Source organism: Lytechinus pictus, chromosome 13, assembly GCF_037042905.1.
Source record: "Lytechinus pictus isolate F3 Inbred chromosome 13, Lp3.0, whole genome shotgun sequence".
Lineage (NCBI taxonomy): Eukaryota > Metazoa > Echinodermata > Echinoidea > Temnopleuroida > Toxopneustidae > Lytechinus > Lytechinus pictus.
Window position 1 is genome coordinate 2612612 of NC_087257.1, and position 20214 is coordinate 2632825.

At 36.7% G+C, this 20214-nt stretch overlaps 1 protein-coding gene across 1 annotated transcript; it reads right to left on the reverse strand.

The window, feature by feature from the left end:
- Window positions 1–1833: 1833 nt before the first annotated feature.
- LOC129274852 (BRCA1-associated RING domain protein 1-like) lies at window positions 1834–19884 on the reverse strand. The gene is made up of 9 exons (XM_054911591.2): window positions 19737–19884; window positions 15354–15410; window positions 13102–14437; window positions 11776–11856; window positions 10099–10271; window positions 8842–9005; window positions 6725–6910; window positions 4841–4962; window positions 1834–3889 (listed from the first exon to the last, which is right to left on the reverse strand). Exons 1-9 carry the CDS (start codon window positions 19796–19798, stop codon window positions 3548–3550), a joined length of 2523 nt encoding a protein of 840 aa, XP_054767566.2. The 5' UTR covers window positions 19799–19884; the 3' UTR covers window positions 1834–3547.
- Between the last annotated feature and the right edge of the window lie 330 nt (window positions 19885–20214).

Below are 20214 nucleotides of genomic sequence, written 5' to 3' on the forward strand. Positions count from 1 at the left end.
AAACATACCCTAAACACATTTGGCTAGTCTTAAAAAAAAGGCTTTGGAAAAAAAAAAACCTAAATACGTTTGACCCCGCAACTGACCATTGATCAGTCTTTCAAAACCACCTTTTGTAAATAATCTGTGTTTTTGATACCCTTAAAGTGATTGGTTAACATTGGTTTGACTTTTAAAAAATCTGAGCTAGAAGGTCACACTTGTCACCTGTGTGTGTGATATGTTACAAAAATTAAGCCCAGAAAAAATTGCGTTCGAAAATAATTATTTAGTGCTTCAAAAATTGAAATATAAAGTGACCGAAAACACCATCTTAATTTCATCCCATACACTTATGTGTACTATTTAGGCGTCTTGTAGACGCCTTTTTACAAAATCGGGGTTTGCCTTGTAGTTTTAGCTTTTCATTCTCAATAATGGTTGTTTTCAGGGTTTATTAGTTCTAATACATGCACTTGTACACGTTTCATCTTGGTTTGAGAATTTTTTAAATCGGCTGCTCACAAAGTTAAACAATACCCTTAACTGAAAAAACACCCCTTTAAATACGTTTTTTTTTTTGGTCATGCATGTGTACAGCAATTTATATATATGTGTTAGAACGAAATGTGAATTTGCTGAGCAACAATCCTGAAAATGCCTTTATGTCAACATAATGTTCATACAGTAATATGACTGCTATAGCCTTTGCCTTGAATCTAGCATGAAGGCTTTAAAGAATGGAGGAGAAAGGGTCAAGATCAAAAGAAGGCAAGAGGAAGAGAAGAAGGGCAGGCATGTATCCAGCATCAGATCCTACAAAGCATTTCATGGGCCCAATTGTCAGGGGACAAAAGTGATTCTATTATGCTTGTACATGGGCCCATATATTTCTTTGTCAGTTGATGCTGGGTATGCTAGTGGAGGGGTGGCGGGGGTAAAAAAAGGAAAGGAAAGGAAAGAGAGAAACAGACTTGCAAAGAGGAAACACATCAACCTCTTCCACCGTCATGAATACAAACACACACACACAATTACACGAGAAATTGCAAAGTGATGTTGGAACAAATTGAATTAACATTTTAAAAGGAATATCAAAACTTGGAATTTCATCCTGCTTAACAAATTCTGAGTTGGATTATAAATTCATAGCTATTGCAATAATTTATTCTATGAAAAAATAAAGACAATTATAGCACTTCAAGTCAAAAAGATCTTTACTCTATTCTTTTCAAATCTCATTTGCCATATTTTGATTTTAGTATATTGAAACTACTCGGATGCTCAAATTAAAAATTTTGTTTATGATACTTCGCCAAACTATGAAAATTGTCATTTTTTGTTCCAAAGTCAGGAGGCAGACCCGTCTGGCAAAGAATTGCGAGATTAAATATTTCAATTGTGACAGCTTTATTGAAATTTGTGTAGTTAATGATAGAATTTTTAGATCAAGTGCAATTTGAGTTTGAATTGAATCTGTCATAACTTTTTGCAAGAGCGTCCAGCACTACCCGACATGCTAGTACATTAATTTACTGCTATTGGCACAGGTATTCAGTCAATTTGCATTTCTTTGCGACATTCACCAAACTGAGGACAATACACAGAAGGGGTGACCTTGATTTGCATTAGATGTGTCAGGTTAGTATCCTTGATTGTGCTTGAAAACACACACATCGATGAATATAACTTGGCCTAATAAAGTCCTACTCATCTCTCTGGAACATGACAGACATCATTGATCATTAATGTTTGATTGAACATAACAGCCTCAAACAAAATACTGTTGCACCAAATGTTTACACAGTCACACATCAACAACCACCATAGAAATGAGCACACTGAATCAAGATCTGAAGAATCAATAAAATTCTGAATTATTAAACATAGTTTTGTATACATATGTCCATACAGGGTGAAATACAATAATAGTAATGTTCATAATAATAATGATAATGATAAACAGTTCTTGCACAGTACAATACATATGACATTATAACGTCACTATGTGCTTCCAAAGGACTTGGATATCATTACCCCTGCTTTAGCTTGGCAGCCATAATTACTTACAATGCACACAAATTTCGAGGAATGAATTTCTGCAAGGTACCCAATCACTTCTTGAGTGCAGCACAATGTGGATTAATTTCTTGCTGAACGAAATTACACCATGGCTGGGATTTGAACCCACAACCCTCTGTTGAGAGTCTGGAGACTAATCCACTAGGCCACAATGCTCTGCACGGGTAACAAAATGTTTAAGACCTTTAACAGCTATAACATGACAGAGTCTGAAATGCACAATTTCATCTAAAATTCATTTTGAGCTTCTCAACGTATAACAAAGTATAAAAAATTCCAACTCAAAATAAATTGATAACCAAAATAGAGTGACAGCTGTACTGTCTTCTATTCCACTTAAATGACATGGACTTCAGAATAAATCAGGATCAAATACCTGTTCCCTCTTTTGTATGGGAAAACAAATTTCAAGCAGATGGCATAAAGTAATAATTTGATACATACATATATCTCTATTTTCTTTTAAAAAATTTAAGAAACCCCCCTTGTTACTTCCAACTAAAAAAGCAACATCTTGGACAAACTGTCATCTTTTCCTCATATTCCTAAAGAATATGAAAAAAAAAAACACATCCTTCAAATCAATAGCAAGACAATAACTGCTATGAGATTGGTACGTGGGTGGATTAAAACATAAAATCATTTTATGTAAATGAATAAAGTTTTTAAAAAAGAATAGAAAAAAAATGAAAAAGGAAATAGATACAGAAACGAGTCTTTGAAATTATAGTATCCAATATAATATCAACAGGCTATGTTGTTTTCACAACCATTGATAAAAATAACTTGCAATTGCATGTTTTTTATGCAATTTCCATACGCATTTATAAAAAGAGGCATAGGAACATATAATTTTTTTTTACATGCATTATACATGTATGCTGTTCATGATTTTTTATCATCAATAATTCAAGAATGACCTTCATTTCTTCTGTTCTAATATGCAATATTTGACTAAGAGTTTTCATGATCTGTAGGAATGTCCAATGGATGGTATGAATGTCAAGTTCAAGTTACATAAAGCTTTAAATAGTGAGTGATCGTAAGACCAATTTTGACACGATTACAATTATCAATGTGTCCAATCTAGCGTACAAATCAACAATGTGATTCTTCGTAAAGCTTTATGCTACAGGCTTTTACACATAGCAAAGATAGACTGGAAGATATCTTCAAGACTGTCTAAAGCGTTAAAAAGTTCAATAATACTGAAATACTATTCTCAAATAATACATAAGTTAATTGACTTTGTGAAATTTTCGCCTTTTTTCGAAATTTTGATTTTAGGCCTTTCCAGGGGCCTGTTGCAGAAAGAGATGCATTTAAACGCAAGTCAAAATATCAAGCGCAAGTCCCGAATACTGGTGCTTCATTGGCTGAAAATCAAGTTGCGCAATATTTTTTTAGTTGCGTTTGATCGCAACTCTTTCTGCATCGGGCCCCTGGCCTAATAACATTTGATGCTGTCAAAGGATGAAAGCTGAGTTCATTCTTTTGGAGGATCTAGTATCGTGAACTGAGACACACAGTCCAACAGCCAGTATACTGGTACAGTGCAGACTTTCTGTGTTCTGACACTTGGTGGCGGCTTCTTCCCGAGATGGTCATAAACGATGTAATACGCACAGGAGGCATACTGGGAGTTTGCCCTTGCATGATAAGGAACGACCGTTGAGACCTGGATGACATCATCATCAGGTTTAGGTTGACGTTGAAGGATGGTTCCTCCTCCTAGTTTGATGAGTTGAATGAGTTCTGGTTTGAGAGGTGTTGGATGCTTGAAACTTCCCTTAAAAAAGAAGTGACAGCCGTTGAACAATTCCGGATACTATAATCAAGGAAACAAAAAGAAATTGATAACTTTCAGAAAGAAAGCATGCAAATTCATTACTTGTAATATCTGTGTTGGTCTTCATAAAATTCAGATGGAATTATGAAAATGAATGAATCCGTATTTTATTGATGGAAATAGAATCTGAAATAGAAATACTCTGGAAATTCATTTTGACCAATTGATCCTGGTCCCCAGCAGCCAATGTGTAGCGCCAGATCGATTTACTCTATCAATTAAATCATTTATCGCCAAATAGGGAAGCAGCAACTCCCATCTTTTAACGTCTTTTGTTCTGACGCGGCAGATGCTTGAACTACCAACTGAGCCAACACATTGGGAGAACAGTAAATTAAAGGTAGCTTCACCTGTCAAATATATTATTATTATCATCATTACTATTATTACTACTACTGTGCCTTTCCTATAGGCCCAACAGGGCTTACATTGAACTAAATTGAATTGTGTGCAATGAGGTGATCTTTGGACCAAAAAAACTGTTTCAACTCATAACACACGCTACAGTGTAAGTATAATCAAGGTCCCATTCCATAAATAGGGATGCCAGTTGGAATTGATCAGAGGGCATGAAAATCACCTAGAATATAGTATTTTGTACACAAAAATGCTATAACTATGGCCTGAAAATAAATTGGCAGGGCCTGAATTCAGGCTTTTGCCTGAAAACGGGCATCCCTGCATAAAGACTTGTAATAATAACAAATGCACAATTTCTACAACAAATTTACTATCAGCCAATCAGATTGAAGGATTTCAGTAGCTTTTAACTGTAATTGTAGATGTGTCATAAAAAGTTTTATGAAACAGGCCTCTGGTCTAACAAAGAACACCCAGTTTGATGATGGAAGGCCGGCTTTACATGTAGACTGTTACACATCTAAACTGCTGCAAACACTACAGCGCCTTCATCAACATAATGAATTTCACCTGTTTTTGGACGTTTTCCCGTCCTCTCCTAGGTGTGTTGCTATCAGGGTCAGAGGATGTTCCTGGCATCTCAAACTCAATCTCCTCTACTCTCTCTTCATGTTTGATGCATTCTGAAATCCCTGCAACAGAGAAGAATCAGACAAATTCAAATTAACACTAGAGTAGATCTTTATGCAGTAAAATTATGCCTCCACAATAGCAAGATCTGAAATATATTTCTAATACCCTATTAAATCAGATGGTCACTATCATATGCATGCATGAGCCAAGTTTGAAATTTCACATATCTATCAAGGACAAGCCAAGACATATTAAAACATGTGCAGGACATGGGGGCTTAGTGGTAGAACGCAAGCCTCATGAATAGGAGGTCATGGGATCAATCCCCGGTCGAGTTGTACCAAAGACTTAAAAAAATGGGATCTTCAGCCTATCTGTCAAGCGATCAATGTTAGAAGGAAGAAGGGTATGTTAACACTGTGTAATGCATAGCCCACTGGGAGAATAGTTCATAAGAGCTGAAGTAGCTACCCTAGGTAAATACATATTATTATTATCATAATAGTGGGGTTGTGCTTTATCATTATAGTACAGGCCAAAAGTTTGGTGCCGCCCTCAGATTTAAAAGATAATCATACATAATAGTGAATTATGCATATAAGCAAATGTATTGATACTGGATGGGCTATGACAGTTCCATTACTATATCACACAAGCATGTTTCCAACCAGTTTTGACTGCACTTCTGTGAACCCCAGTCGGGTTTCATTATGTATTCAAAATTTAAGCAAACCTTAAACGTTAAAGGTATACATAAAATTTGAATATATATAAGCAAAGGTTGTTTTTGACATGAAAGTTTGTCTGAGGTTTGGCTGATATAGTAACAAATAATATATGCAAATTGGATTCTAGCAGAAGATGTTTGAAGGTTTGCTTGGTGGCATAAACAATTGCTCAAGTGGTTTATACGGTACACCATGTGTAAAGTCCCGGAAGGACTTGAGATAAAAGTGGATAGAGATAAAAGAGAATTGAAGAGACGAGAAAGTGCAGGTTAGGAAGTAGAGCATCTTTCAGAAATAAGTGTAGTCTTAAAGAGGACTGTAAACCAGAAAGAGTGGAAAGCTTGAGCAGTAGGCAGGATGAAATGCTTGAGTGGAAGACTGGTTGAGTTGGATGGGTGAGAAACGACTGAGTAGATGAGAGAAGGCTGCTTGAGTTGGCGAGTGGAGTTGGAAAAAAGTGGGAGAGATTTACGGTAAAGAAGACTCAACGTTTCAGGGAGGTTGACTGTCAAATTGACAGGTTGACTGTCCCCAGTTTGACATATTATTTCTTGCTATGCCAGACAAGACTCTGCAAGCTTTCAGATTGTTAAAAAACCTTTGCTTTAAATATTAAAATTTTATGCATACCTTTAAAGTTATGCATAAAATTTGAATATATTAAAAAACAACTGGGGTTGGACAAAAGGGCAATCAAAACCAGTTAGAACCATGCTTATGTAACATAATAAAACTGTCATAACTCCTCCACTATCAATATATTTTAGTAAATGCAGAATGCAACATTTTGTATGATTTTTCTTTGAAATCTGAAGGTTGCCCCAAACTTTTGGCCTGTACTGTAGTTGGGGAAAAGACACCCAAAAGGAATCCCATACTTTTTTTTTTTTACTGATTTTTCAGTATCTATTTCTTTTCCCGATATTTCTCAGTATTTACACATATTCTATCAGATAATTGGTACATTTTTGTACTGAACAAAACCACTTATACTTGGTAACCCATTTTATAAGATTCTTTTTTAACTAAGATCATTACCACATCTGGTATTTATGTTTTATATCATAAGCAACATGGAATTAAAATGACTTACACTTTGAAGACACCACCCATCGTCCTGCGAGTACTGCCTGCATGTATTTCATGGTTCGTAGACACCTACCATCCTCCTCACATGCTGCTACTAGATGGGTAACATCAGGACTGAACTCATCAACTACTCTTCCTTCTAGGGTATCACTGCAAGTCACCAGGGAGGTCTTTTTCTTGGGCTTTAGGCCTGTATGATAATGAGAATAACAACATTGGGTGGTATTCAGACAATTAAACCTAGATTTAACACTAGTCTAAACTAGAGTTTTATATTACATAGGTTATGTAGATTTGAATTGATGATAGGTCAATACGCCATCACGTGACCATAGCTGCGAGGATCGCATTTGTTATATTCTGGGTTTTGACATCACCTCAGTAAATTTAACTGCGTTGTATTGTCAATTGCGGCGTTATATTCACTACGGTGACATCACTCGCTGCTTACAAGTTGCGTAATCAGGTAAATTGATGAACGCGCTAGTGTTACCGTGTCGATTGCATGAAGAACGCGCTTGATGTATTTTCAAAATATTTTCTATCATGACGTAGATGGATCAGAGCTGTAGCAAGAATTTTGGATTGGAGCCAGCCAGATGATGAATGCAATCTCTAATGGCGAATCCACATAGACTATATAATATAACAGATATTGCCTGGTCTATCGTTTTAATAAACAACATTTCAACTCCCCTCCGAAGCTATATTTTTCCCTTGGGAGAGTATTTTCCCTCAGCAGAGTCAGCGCTGCGTGCTTCGGGCAAAATATAATCCCTTGGGAAAAATATAACTCCTTCGGGGAGAGGAAATGTTATATTCAAACTCTAGGTAGGCAATATCTGTATAAAACCACACTTCTATGGCATGCTGGCTTCATAATACTTCTTCCGCATTTGTGGCAATTATAATGTACCAATTAATTCAATAAAATTCATTATATTGCTGTATTTCCTTATTCTTCCCATTTCATTTTCAAATATATTTTTGACAACTTTATGCCGCAGGATAAGAATAATTTTAATTGGTGAATATGTTAACTAGCACTCCATGAAAGTGTGGTCTAAGTTAACCAAAGTTTATCTCAACCCTGGCTTTTGGAATATTACCCAATGAAAGGAAGGAGAAAGAGGAGAACACTTTCTTCTCATGAAAATTCAAATTCAATTAGTGGCTCAAACACTTGTCTCTTGGTAAAGAGTAAACGCTGCAATTGCTTTTGTCAGCTCTTAATCAATATTTCCACAACATGTCCCAAGAGGCAAAAAATCAATATTTTTCTTTCTTTTTTTAATAGTCTTTGCATTTGAACTAGACTGTCAAATGTCTATGATAATATGAAAAAGTGGTACCTTTAATGGTCTCACTTGATACCTCAGCCATTGTTCTAACATTTTATCAGAACTTGAATTCAACGACTCGCAATACAAAGGCTACACTTCAAACACATCTATCAAAAATTTATTTCAGCGTGCTGAAACCCTGTGTCTTGGGAGGTTCGAGAAACATCTGTCACAATATCTTGTCTTGGACTGAACCTGTTGATTGATGTATTCTGTAGGCCTTGTGCAAGGACTAGCCAGTTCCGGTTGGCAATGCATTACAATACCAAGAAACTGTTCAAATATAATTTTCAATATTCAGGAGTAATAATAATAATAATATAACATACAAAATTTATACTGCTTTATACAGAAATTTCAAAGAGCTGAGAAAGAAAAAATGAATAAATAAGAATATAAAAGATATCTAGGTAAAAGAACAACAAAGAATTTGAAAGTGAAAACATCATTACAAAAATTAATCATACATACAAATATAGAGATAATCGGTAACTAAACAACTTAAATACAAAGGGTCAATATGTGAGTAAATTCAAATAATCCAGTTAAGAGCAATAAAAAACTGAACACAATATGATTAACAATGCAAATTGACTGTGGGGTATAATTTCATACAAAACACAATGGAAGGGAAAGATGGGATGTGAAAGTTATAAAGAGATGGAAGGACATTGTAAACAGTTCTAACAAGTACATTAATGACAGGAATGACATTCATGGAACATTACTCCCTCCATCGCTCACTCACTCAAACACACACCTATGACTTCATCCATACCTGTTCCAAGTAGGACCACCTGTCTATCCTGTAGATGTTGTGAAGGGGCGGTTACTGGGGTAGAGACAGGTGAATTGGTGACCTCTAATAGGGGTTTGGTAAGAAGAGCTTCCTTGATGGCTGGGGTAGCGGGTAGGTCCAGCGGTGTTTGACCGTGAATGTTCCTTGATTAAAAAAACAAGAACAGGAAACCATGTTCAATGCAAATGACCATACACATTGGTCTATAAGTTCTTACACCTATAATTGGAAAAGTAGGACAGGCGGAAAGACATTGCTTCAAAGCTTGTGTACGCGTTTACCTACGATATTATGAGCATTCCTATGAAAGTAACTCTTTCACCCCTCTTCCCCCCCCCCCTCTTTTCATCCCTGACCTGTACTTTTTTGGATGATAATATATACATGTAATAATATTCCTGTATTGCGCATATCACATACCATTTAAAATCTCTCGGCACTTCCATAGGATCTTTCAGGCAAAAGCTTTTGTACCATATGTCATTTCTTATTTCTGTATACTTTTTTTCCTAACATAGACCTAACATCTCTAGTTACCACAGTTGTCTTTTATGCCGGCGAGACATGGAAGATGACTGAGGGGTCAGCACACAAGCTTGATGTCTTTCATCACAGATATTTGAGAAATATTGTGGTTATCAACTGGGAAGACAAGGTAAAAAAATGAGGAAGTCCTACGGATATAAAAACAAAGGAAACTCAGCCTAATAGTGAAAGAAAGGCGAATAAAGATCCTGGGTCACACTCTTAGAATGTCAGAAGGTAGACACTTAAAAAGAGCTCTAGAGTGGACTCCCGATGGGGGTAGGAGAAGAAGGGGAAAGCCTCTTACTACCTGGAGGACGGTAACCAAAGAACTCCAGGAAATGAGGCTTTCCTGGCAAGAGGCGAAGGCTTTAGCAGAAGACAGCCAAAGTTGGAAATGCTCTGTTGCTGCCCAATGTTCCACTTGGAACAGGATGAACTATAAAGTCTATTAAAGTAACTAAGACCTAATTCATTGCCGTCATCGCGGTGCCAACTTTCATAAAGGCTGAAGTCATGGCCTTGCATGCATGATCTGCAGGTGGCGCATCTCTGGTAAATCTGTCAACACTTGTTCCTATATCCTCAGAGGGAGAGCGCTATGAGATTATGACGTCATATGCATAAAGGTCTATTAGCTGCTCTACATTACGATGGTTTCCGTAAACAGCTAGCTAGAGTACAGTGAAAATAAGATAGAGGGCGCCTCACCTCGTTTCTAGCGAAGCTCCTCTTTCCCTGAGGTATTTGATGACTGGTATCCTGTTGTTATTGACTGCATCATGAAGGGGCGTGTCATGCTCAAACCCAGGTGTGTTAATCAGAGCGTTATGATCCAGGAGCAGACCGAGTAAGGATGTATGACCGTGGTTGCAGGCTTCATGCTGTAAGAGGGGAGATTCATTTTGATTGTTATTTTCTGGTTGCAAGTGAAAACAAATTAACAACTATTTTTTTTTACAACAGAGATGTAATGGACTACAAATAATTATAGATGGTGATAAATAAAAATAAATAAATAATATAGGACTTGTATAGCGCACGTATCCACCTTGCTAGGTGCTCAAGGCGCTCCTATATTACCCCTGGCTAAGCTAGTTTACCGATTCCGGTGCACACAGCTTTTTGAGGAATTACTTCCTGCCGGTACCCATTTGCCTCACCTGGGTTGAGTGCAGCACAATGTGGGTAAATTTCCTGCTGAAGGAAAATATGCCATGGCTTGGAATGGAACCCACGTCCTTCAGATTAAAAGACGAGTCTTAACCAGTGGACCACATCATCCCAACATCCATCCCACTGAGGATGTTACATCACTAAAGCCCCCATCACACTTATTCCGAATCAAGCAGAATTGGCCTGAATGAAAGGACTATTGTTTGACCACCAATTGGTCATTTAAATCTACTTCCAACATCGTTCGAGAATACCCCTCGAATGTTTTGAACATGACCAAAACCTTCAGGACGGCCAAAAGGAATGACAAAAATATTTCGAATGCACTCAGAATGCAGTCAGAATATTTAGAATGCCCCTAGAATGTCCAAGAACGTAGCACGAATTATCAATCTGACTCCATTGCGGTTCATTTTGACTAGTGTATGATGATACAGCTGGTCAATTTACTGAATTTCATCTCCAGTTTGATGAATTCAAAAGTTCCTCCCAAAAATTTCTAGATTTTTTGAATATTTTTTCTTTCCAGCTTCTGCTCGATTCCTGCTGATTCCGAATAAGTGTGACGGGGGTATAAGAGTGATATTTGCTTTGTAAACTACACTTTAAATGTTGACTAATCCTAAAGCAGAGCTGCCAAGTTGTATTTTGCATTTTCAGTATTCTTATCCCCCAAAATCAGTATTTTGACAAAAAAATCAGTATTTTTACCGTGTGAGATAAATATTTTGTATTTTTCCCAAAAAAAGTGTATTTCATAATAAAATGCTTGGCGCACTCGCCCATCACGGCACTCAAGCTGCATGCAAGCTAAAATGTGCACTGCTCTTGCAGATGAAAAAAAAAAAAAACATTGAAACTTGTGTATATCTCACCCTGGTTTTTACAAAATGATTGAAAAAAAAAAAAAAGTTACCTGAAATTACATTGATCTAATAACCATATTTGTGTACGTTTTATGAAATAGAGACATATAGAGATGATTTTTCTCAATAAATTTCGATTTTGTAAAAAAAAAAAAAAAAAAAAAAAAAATATTAATTTTTTTTTTAAAAATAAAACAAACGTATTTTTTAAAGAAAAAACGTACTGCCGTATTTTGGTTGCAAAAACGTACTAAATACGGAAAAATCGTACTACTTGGCAGCTCTGCTAAAGCAAGGTGCTTAGTATATATATGTTAATCGTTAGTATGTGTACTATATCTCTCACCAGAGGAGTCCATCCTGCATTGTCCTTTGAGTTAGGATCAGCTCCTTGCTCCAAGAGAGACTTGACTTCATTCTCATCACCCTAGGTAGGTTTCAAGAGCAAAAGAAAAGAAATAAAACATATCATAATAATAATAATAATATAGGGTATTTATATTGCGCACATATCCACCTTGTTAGGTGCTCAAGGCGCTCCTATATTACCCGGCTAAGCTAGGCGTTCATAGCGCACACAGCTTTTTAAGGAATTACTTCCTACCGGTACCATTTACCTCACCTGGGTTGAGTGCAGCACACTGTGGATCAGTTTCTTGCTGAAGGAAATTACGCTATGGCTGGGATTCGAACCCACGACCCTCTGTTTCAAAGTCCAAAGACTAATCCACTTGGCCATATAACAAACCTTACACAAGAGAAGGTATAAGAGTCACTGTTTGACTCTGTATACACCACCAGAGCACATACGTCAGTGGTGACCCTCAACTTCTAAATTCAGTAAAAACTCATTCATCAACAGATAGAATGTTCACTGTGTCTGCTTAAATATACTTGAGTGACTTGCCACTTACAATTAAACAGTCTTCATCACTACTTCAGAAAAGCATTAAAACCAATTTCTTTCAGACATTTGTAGATCTAAGATTACATGATTGCACATACTCTAATTCATTACAAGTGCTTTTGACCTAAAGGAAAAATTGCATTGTAAATAATGAAAGGTCACTAAACCCATGACTGAAGATGCCTTTGCAATTGGCCTTGACAACCCTCTCAAATGACCTTGGAATATATCTGCAATCAGTCTGAATTATTCCCCCATTTGTACTATGATATCATAAGGAATGCACCCTATAGGATTTAAGAAGTTTGCCCAAAATATATCAATAGGCATGCAAAAGGGATGAAATTCTCAAGAATAAGATAGAAGAAAATGTTTTTAAATCCCTCTAATAATGTTATTGATATATCAATGAGTCAGTAATCAATCCAATCTCTTTTGAATACTTAAAAATTTTAGACAATACAATGTAAAACACTGTAATTACATAAAATCCTATGCCAGTCTGATGAAACAAAAAAAACCCAGCACAAATGATTTCTTAGCCCTGTACATAATACATCCATGTATGTGTATTGTATTGTGTTTTATCTGGGAAGCATATCATGAAAGGAAATGTCAGACGTTTAATCCGACGAGTCCCGTTTTATCCGACAGTTGTCATAGTAACAATGCTTCTCAGCCAATCGAAATCAAGAAGAGTTGTCAGATCTGATAACTTGTTAGATAAAAATGTTGATGAAATGCTCCCCAAAATATCAGACTTACTTTAATACATGCTACATGCAGTGGAGTCTCCCCTCTCTTGTTTCTCTTCATCACTGCAGTCTTTGGTGAACTAAATGATGAATTTGGGCTCAGTGAAGTCCTTCCTCCTGAAAGCCTCTTCTTTTGACCTGTTCTGCTGCTGCTGGTAGGGGTCTCTGGAGTATGCTCTTCCACCAATTTCTTCCTCTTGCCAGCACTGTCTGGGGTGGAAGGTTTTACTGTGACTGAAACTGATGAAGGTGGTGATCTTCTTTTCTGGCCAGCTCGTGGCACACTTGGACTACATTCCGGTGTCACATTGGACGCATCATCAGGCAAGGACTCTGTGATTTGAACCCTTGACTTTTTTACTTTCTGATTCTGAAGCTTGGAGACAACAGGCGATGTCTTCTCTTTGTCTTTGACAGACTTGCCCTTCGTCCTACTACCCTCTCCAGAAGAAACTGCAGTCTTTGCAACATATTTAGTTTTTGCTTTGGATGTCTTGACATCACCTTTGCTTGCATCCTCAGCACTACTTGATCCTGATTTCAAACTATCATCGGAAAAAGAAACATGCTTTCTGCCTTCCTTCCTCGATCCTGTGACACTGGACACAGAGTCCCATTTCTTGTTTGCTGCAGCCACTTTCCTCAGTCGTGCCTCCCGTTTGGTCTGTTGAATGACCTGCAGTTTCGCTTTGCGGGTCTTTGGATGTGGAGGCGAGGCCTGGAATTCATACACTGACAAAGGGTTGTTTTCATCATTGGGCTTCTGGTTTCTCTGTCTGTTGACTGAAGCTTTCTTGCTTGACCCACCAGTTCCTTTGTTATCAGGTTTCTGATTTCCTTGTGTCTTTATACCATGCTTCATCAAATCTGGATCCCCATCTGTCTTCTTCCTCCCATTCTGCAGGACCCTTCCTCTCTTCTTGCCAATTTCACTGTCAGCTTTCCCTCTTTCCAGCTCGGATAATGAGTCTGTGTCTGACCCCTGAACAGAGCGAAGGGCCTTGCGGACAATCTCGCCGTGTTTGTGAAACTCTGTGTCTGATTCAGAGATAGACATTGGCTCTGTTTCAGAATCATCAGCAATCTCCGGGCCCCCATTCACACAGGAACCTCCATCATCCTTTCCCAAACTTCTCCCACCTTCCCCTGTCCGAACAGGACCAGCAACTTCGCTCAGATCTATGCTGGCACTATCTACTTGTTCAGGGTCGTTGTTGATCAGTCGTTGGAGTCTTCGACAGAGACGGACCACCATCCCCAATTCTCTCTTGACCTGCAAGTCCTTTACCCATGCTGGGGCCTGACAGGTAGGGCATGCATTGCCTCGGTAATTTCCAGCACAAGCCCTACAAGAAAAAAAAAGTGAGATAATTGGCAACACAGAACTCTCAGTCTGCAGTCTCTTATGTATTGGTATGTATGTATAGTTCCACGATTTCCTCAATAACTTTTTTCTAAAATACACTAAAATGCACACACCATACATTACCTGTCTGATATAATGATCAGAATGTTCGAGTGGAGGATAAAGAGAGAGAGAGAGAGAGAGTGAGAGAATAACAATGATTCTCTCAATGAAAGATGGTGTCCATTATAGACACATAGGCCCGTATTCTGAAGTCAGGTTCAACTTAGACCATGGTCTAACTCTGTGCTAAAATTATGGGAAGCCAAAAGTGTCAAAATTTTTATTAAGTTGTATGTTTCTTATGTTTACTGTGCTCTTTCCTGATTCATCAATGAAGACAATTATCTATTTATACTTCGTAGACAAATATGAATGATTTGAGAGCCAAATGAGCTGAAATATGATATCTCTACTGTTAGTGATTTATGTAACAATTGGCTATCAATACTTAAACCACAACTTTAAACCTGAGTATATGTTAAACCTGACTTCAGAATACAGGCCACAGACACATATTCTAAACTGAAGTCAATCTACATGTAAACTCTGTATTAAGTTGTGGTTTAACTATGCATAGCCAAATGTGAGTCAAATCTTTAATGTTCAGTGCATGGCATTAGATGAAAACTTGAAAATTCTTGACTGTCTTATTCTTTGATGGATTTCATGAAACCCTCTGCCTAATCAATAACATTATTTATCCATTTATTAAAACCATCATATTGTCAGCATAAACTTCTCTTTAACAGAATAATACAGTCAATAAAACAAACAGACATAGAGACAGACAGACAGGCAGACTCAAACTACATGTATATGTAAATCTACAGTGTACATCTCTAGTAAGAACTTACTTGCAAATAAGATGAGTACAGTTTCCCAAGGTGCATGGCTCCGTAAGAAGTTTGTGACTAGACAAGATAAAACAAACATTTGTATCATCTTTTTAGTTGCATCAAAAAATAAATCGAAATGAAGTACTACTAATTATTATTACAATAATAACTATTTATAATCAAGTTTCAAATTGTATTAATTATCAAATAATAATCTTTATCCATAAATTGTTCTTCAAAACGGCATTTTGTGACATTGCTTATCGAAGCTACGTCATAACGAAGCGGTTCAAGGGTCAAGCCTATTGTATTTGCGGTGTTTACGAATAGATTGAGGGAAGAAGAAACCTCTCATTTTTCATATTTATACTAACATTTTTTTTGTACCTTCATATGCATTAGGTGTATGAAGGTGTATAGATAAATAAAATGCAACAAATTTATGTGATTTGTAGGTTTAAAGATGGACTGGAAATCCATCCGTGTTTATATGTCCCTCTTAGGCATACATGTATGGGGAGAGTTTCATGGCTTCGTGATGAAAAAGTATTTGAGGTCTAGAACTTTAGAATCTATGTCAAAATATTTAAAAAATATAATCAGAGTCCTCAAGGCTACGGCACATCAACCCCGCGCACCGACGCAATTACTCTAACAGTCTTACTCTTAGAAAAACTGGTCTTTCAATTTTCCATAACAATATTAGGCCTGGCCCTTGGGCTGCCTTGGCTTTGGGTCTATTTAATATTTTTATTATTAAACATTGCAGGAGTGTAAATTAGGGCAGGCCTAAGCAATATCATGAATATAGCATGAAATAAAGTAAAGTAAAACAATGACCAATTTAGTATGGTTGTTGTTGTTGTTGTTCGTTTTGGGCCTAGTATAATAGACTAGCCTACACGCCCTTACCTTAAAGCGACCTTACATTGACAAATCGTGGGGAAATCAAGGCTAATTTTGGAACGGAGAAGGGATTCAAGTCTTTTACTCGACTGCATGCCTGGGGATGTTATGTAATAGTAGACGCCGGCATGTCTGGGAGGTCTATTATATAGGAGAGCAATAGTTAGTAGACTAACCAACCAGAAGTAAACTGCGTGTTTTCACTTTGAAACATGTAACTTCACAGAGGTATGTTTATTTTCGCAAGAGCTCCATATGCACCCCCCATACCAAAATTGAAAATAAAAACATGGAGAAGGTTCAGAATAATATATTTAGCCCGAATATAGAATATATATGATGGGGGAATGGAAATACATACCAAAATATGGCTTTATTCCGTCAAATTTCGAGCAGGATCTACATAGGGCCTGGAGTGATTATAAATAGTTATGATAATACTAGATCTAATAATTATTTATAATCACGTATTAAATTTTAGTATTTGTTAAATAATAATTTCTATTTTTTAATTGTTCTTCAAAACGGCATTTTGTAACATCGCTAATCGAAGGTACGTCATAACACATCGGTTCAATGGTCAGGCCTATTGTATTTGCTTTGTTGACAAACGGATGGAGGGATCTACACGAGATCGGTCTGGTAAGAAACCTCTCTCTAGAGTGAAATAATTTTTATTCCTTTAGGCATACGAAGGTTCAAAGTAGGTGACTATCCAAGTGACCCAATGTGACTATCGCGCAATGTGATCTCAATACCGCGGCACCGGCAGCGGTTTCAAAATGAGCTGGGTTGCTCTGTAAGGGGTGGCTTTAAATGGGTGTAGATTTGGCGGTTTCTCGCCAATTTGGCTTATTTTCACTGATGACGTAGCTGAAAAAAATCCCCTTCGCCTCAATGTCAAATTTTGAAGATCGGACGCATGGAAGTTGGATTTGGCTCATGTGAAAGTCTAATGTTGTCTTTACCATCGTGACCGGCCCTGAAGGGAAGTTTTGACAGTTTTAAAACCTATTTTAACAGCTTGTTCATATATTTTTCTTGGTGTGTGGTGAATATAAATCGAATCTAAAAATCCGATCATTTATTTTTTACATCCTAAAAATTGATTATCACAAATAGCAAACTGCCACGAGAGTTGCGAACTACACGACCATCATGATGAGTGCAGTGTCGCCGGGGGCCCTGGCATGGGTGCACCGGCTCAGAAGGGTAATGCTAGCAGTTTGTGCATTGCATTGATTGAATTATTATTTGCTTTTGAGATCTAGAGTCTACTTGTTTATATCTATATTAGTTTTTAAATCCTTTGGTGAATATAAATATACACATTACACAATTTTAGCTTGTTTTCAGTATTTTGTTGTAAGATAGTTGGGCTGTCATTTATCATTTATTTAGGCAGACTTAGCCTAAGGTCACCCAAGAAAAAATAATAATAGTAAAAAATAATATAATTCTAGGTCCTGCATTGAATCATGTTCTCATACACAGTTTAATTATAAATTATAAAATACTTTATTTTTGTTACTGATATATATAAGAGTAGAAACTGACATCAAAATTTTGTTCAATAAAAACATCTGTTAAAGCGACCAGAAACTGGCAAACACTGGTTGACGCCATCTACGGCTTTTCCCATTTACTCATATACACTGTTCCAGCCTGCACGGAGTGCGTTGGACTAGCGCACGGCATGTGTCGAAAAATGTTACGTATGAGTGAATGGAGGAAGATGTAGACGGCGTCAACCAGTGTTCGCCAGTTTCTGGGCGCTTTTATCATAGGCCCAGATTTTTTTTTTTTTTTTTTTGCAGCAGTGAGATTTGAATAGATAACTAATTAATTTGCTAATTGATAATTGCTAATCAATACATTTATCAAATACTGCAATATTTGAGATCTTTCTGTAAGTATTCAATGTTTTATCATTCTGACAGTTTTATTTAGAAGATGTGTTGTTGCAGAAGTTCCTGTCAAAAAATTCCAAACAATAAGGAAATTATATAATCAATTTACTAATTGATAATTACTAATTAAATATTTAATACATTGATCAATTAAGACAAATATTGATATCCTTTCTCATCACCTGTTTTTACTCAGTTTTATAGAGTAAAACGAAAAATTTGTATAATTTTGTAAAAAAAAATAATTTTTGGTCACGGTCGGTCACACATTTTGAATGGTCGCAATGGTAAGACAATGGCAATAATTAAATCAGATTTTTAATATTAAAAAAATCATAACTCCCAAGACTTAATATTTGGCCTAGAGTAATGGTTAATATACCATTTTAAATGGTTTTTTCAGCCCTTAATGGACTAGGTTACAATGTAATTCCATAATTTTTTTTTTTTTTTGTCACATACCTATTCAAAGTCATAGATAATCTAAATAAAATTCAACCGTACAAACCGATTTCACCCTGTATATGGATATGTAGGTGTCGCTTATGGCTGTATGCACTCACTCAATGAACAAGGTTATGATATTATAACCTTGTTCTCTGTTATATCTCCATGTGTGCTAAAATAAGGGTGGCAATGTTTGACTTATTTTCACTTTTTCTTTGGGACAAATGCTTGATTTTTTTACACTGACAAGTTTCCATTACACCTATTCATCATACAACTTGACTTAAGTAAATTTGATTCTTTAAATTATTTTTTTCTTAATTAAAAATTAATTGAAAAATGTAAAATTTCTTGCCATATTACTTTCTACCAATAGAGGGCGCTCGCGTCCGTAACGTTGGGGAAGTACAATAAGAAACAAGATGGCGGCGTAAACATCGGGCAAGTCTCTTCCATCTTTTCACAATATTTTTTCATTTTTTGGATGAATTCTTGTTTAAAAATAACAACTAGAGCGTAGAAATGTCGGAAATGAAGTTTTATCCCATGTACCACCCAAGGGTTCATTACATGCCGCCGCGCACAGAAAAATCAAGCCATAGCATAGAAGTCGTGTGTTGTGGACCCAAGAAGTGAGATCCCAGCACGCGCGACCCACTAGTTAGAAATCCACTGCCAAACGCAGTTCGTGGTGCGAGGTTAGTATACTAATACTAACCTCGCAATACGTGTGAGTGCCCATGTACATGATTTAGAGCTAGGCCTAGATCTAGTTTTATTTAATTTAGAAAATAGAAGGAAAATAGAAATCTCGGGGGCGAAAGTTTCAGGGTTTTTTTTGCGGTACACGTAGTCGTAGATGAATAGGGAGGACTCCAGGAGTCCCTGGCTTCGTTTAGAGTAAGCCTACGTTAGTATTATGATTTTTACTTTCAAGATTCAATTTCTCCATGATTTGTCAATTGCAGGGCGCTTTAATAATAATATGGCACTCATTCGTAATAATTAACTAACATTAATTTCTATACGTGGGTCACTCGTCATGCTCGTTCGTTCGGAATCTGATAACATTTACACTTTACAGGCAGCGCGAAAAGGGCCCTTTTATAACTTACAAACAAAAGACAATGAAATTTACCATGCTGAGCATTGAAGGGAAACTTCCAGCTGCTGAAGTGCACTTTTGGTTGACAAAAACATGACTTCTATCCCTATGAGAAATCTTTCTGCCCAAACTGGGTGAATATCGGTGCGGTGTTTTGTAAATAAGTTGATCGAATTTCGCGCGCATTGCACAATAATTGAACTGTGGAGGTCGTAATAGTAGAGCGGATTAGCTCCAAAAATCACAACAATTGTGCAAATTTTGACTAAAGCATAAAACTTTCACAAGTATTAGTATATGCCATAAGATTTATTTTAAAGATGGGAGGTAAATTTATAAATGCCATTTTCGGCCGTTGCCATGGCAACGGGTTAATTTCTCCAAAACAACATACATTCCCATATAAATGGTAAATAAACATGATATAGATGACCAAAATTATCATTTTCAGGTTCCCGATTGAAAACATATGAAATTTAGAAATATTCAAGATCTTTAAGATAGTTCCAAT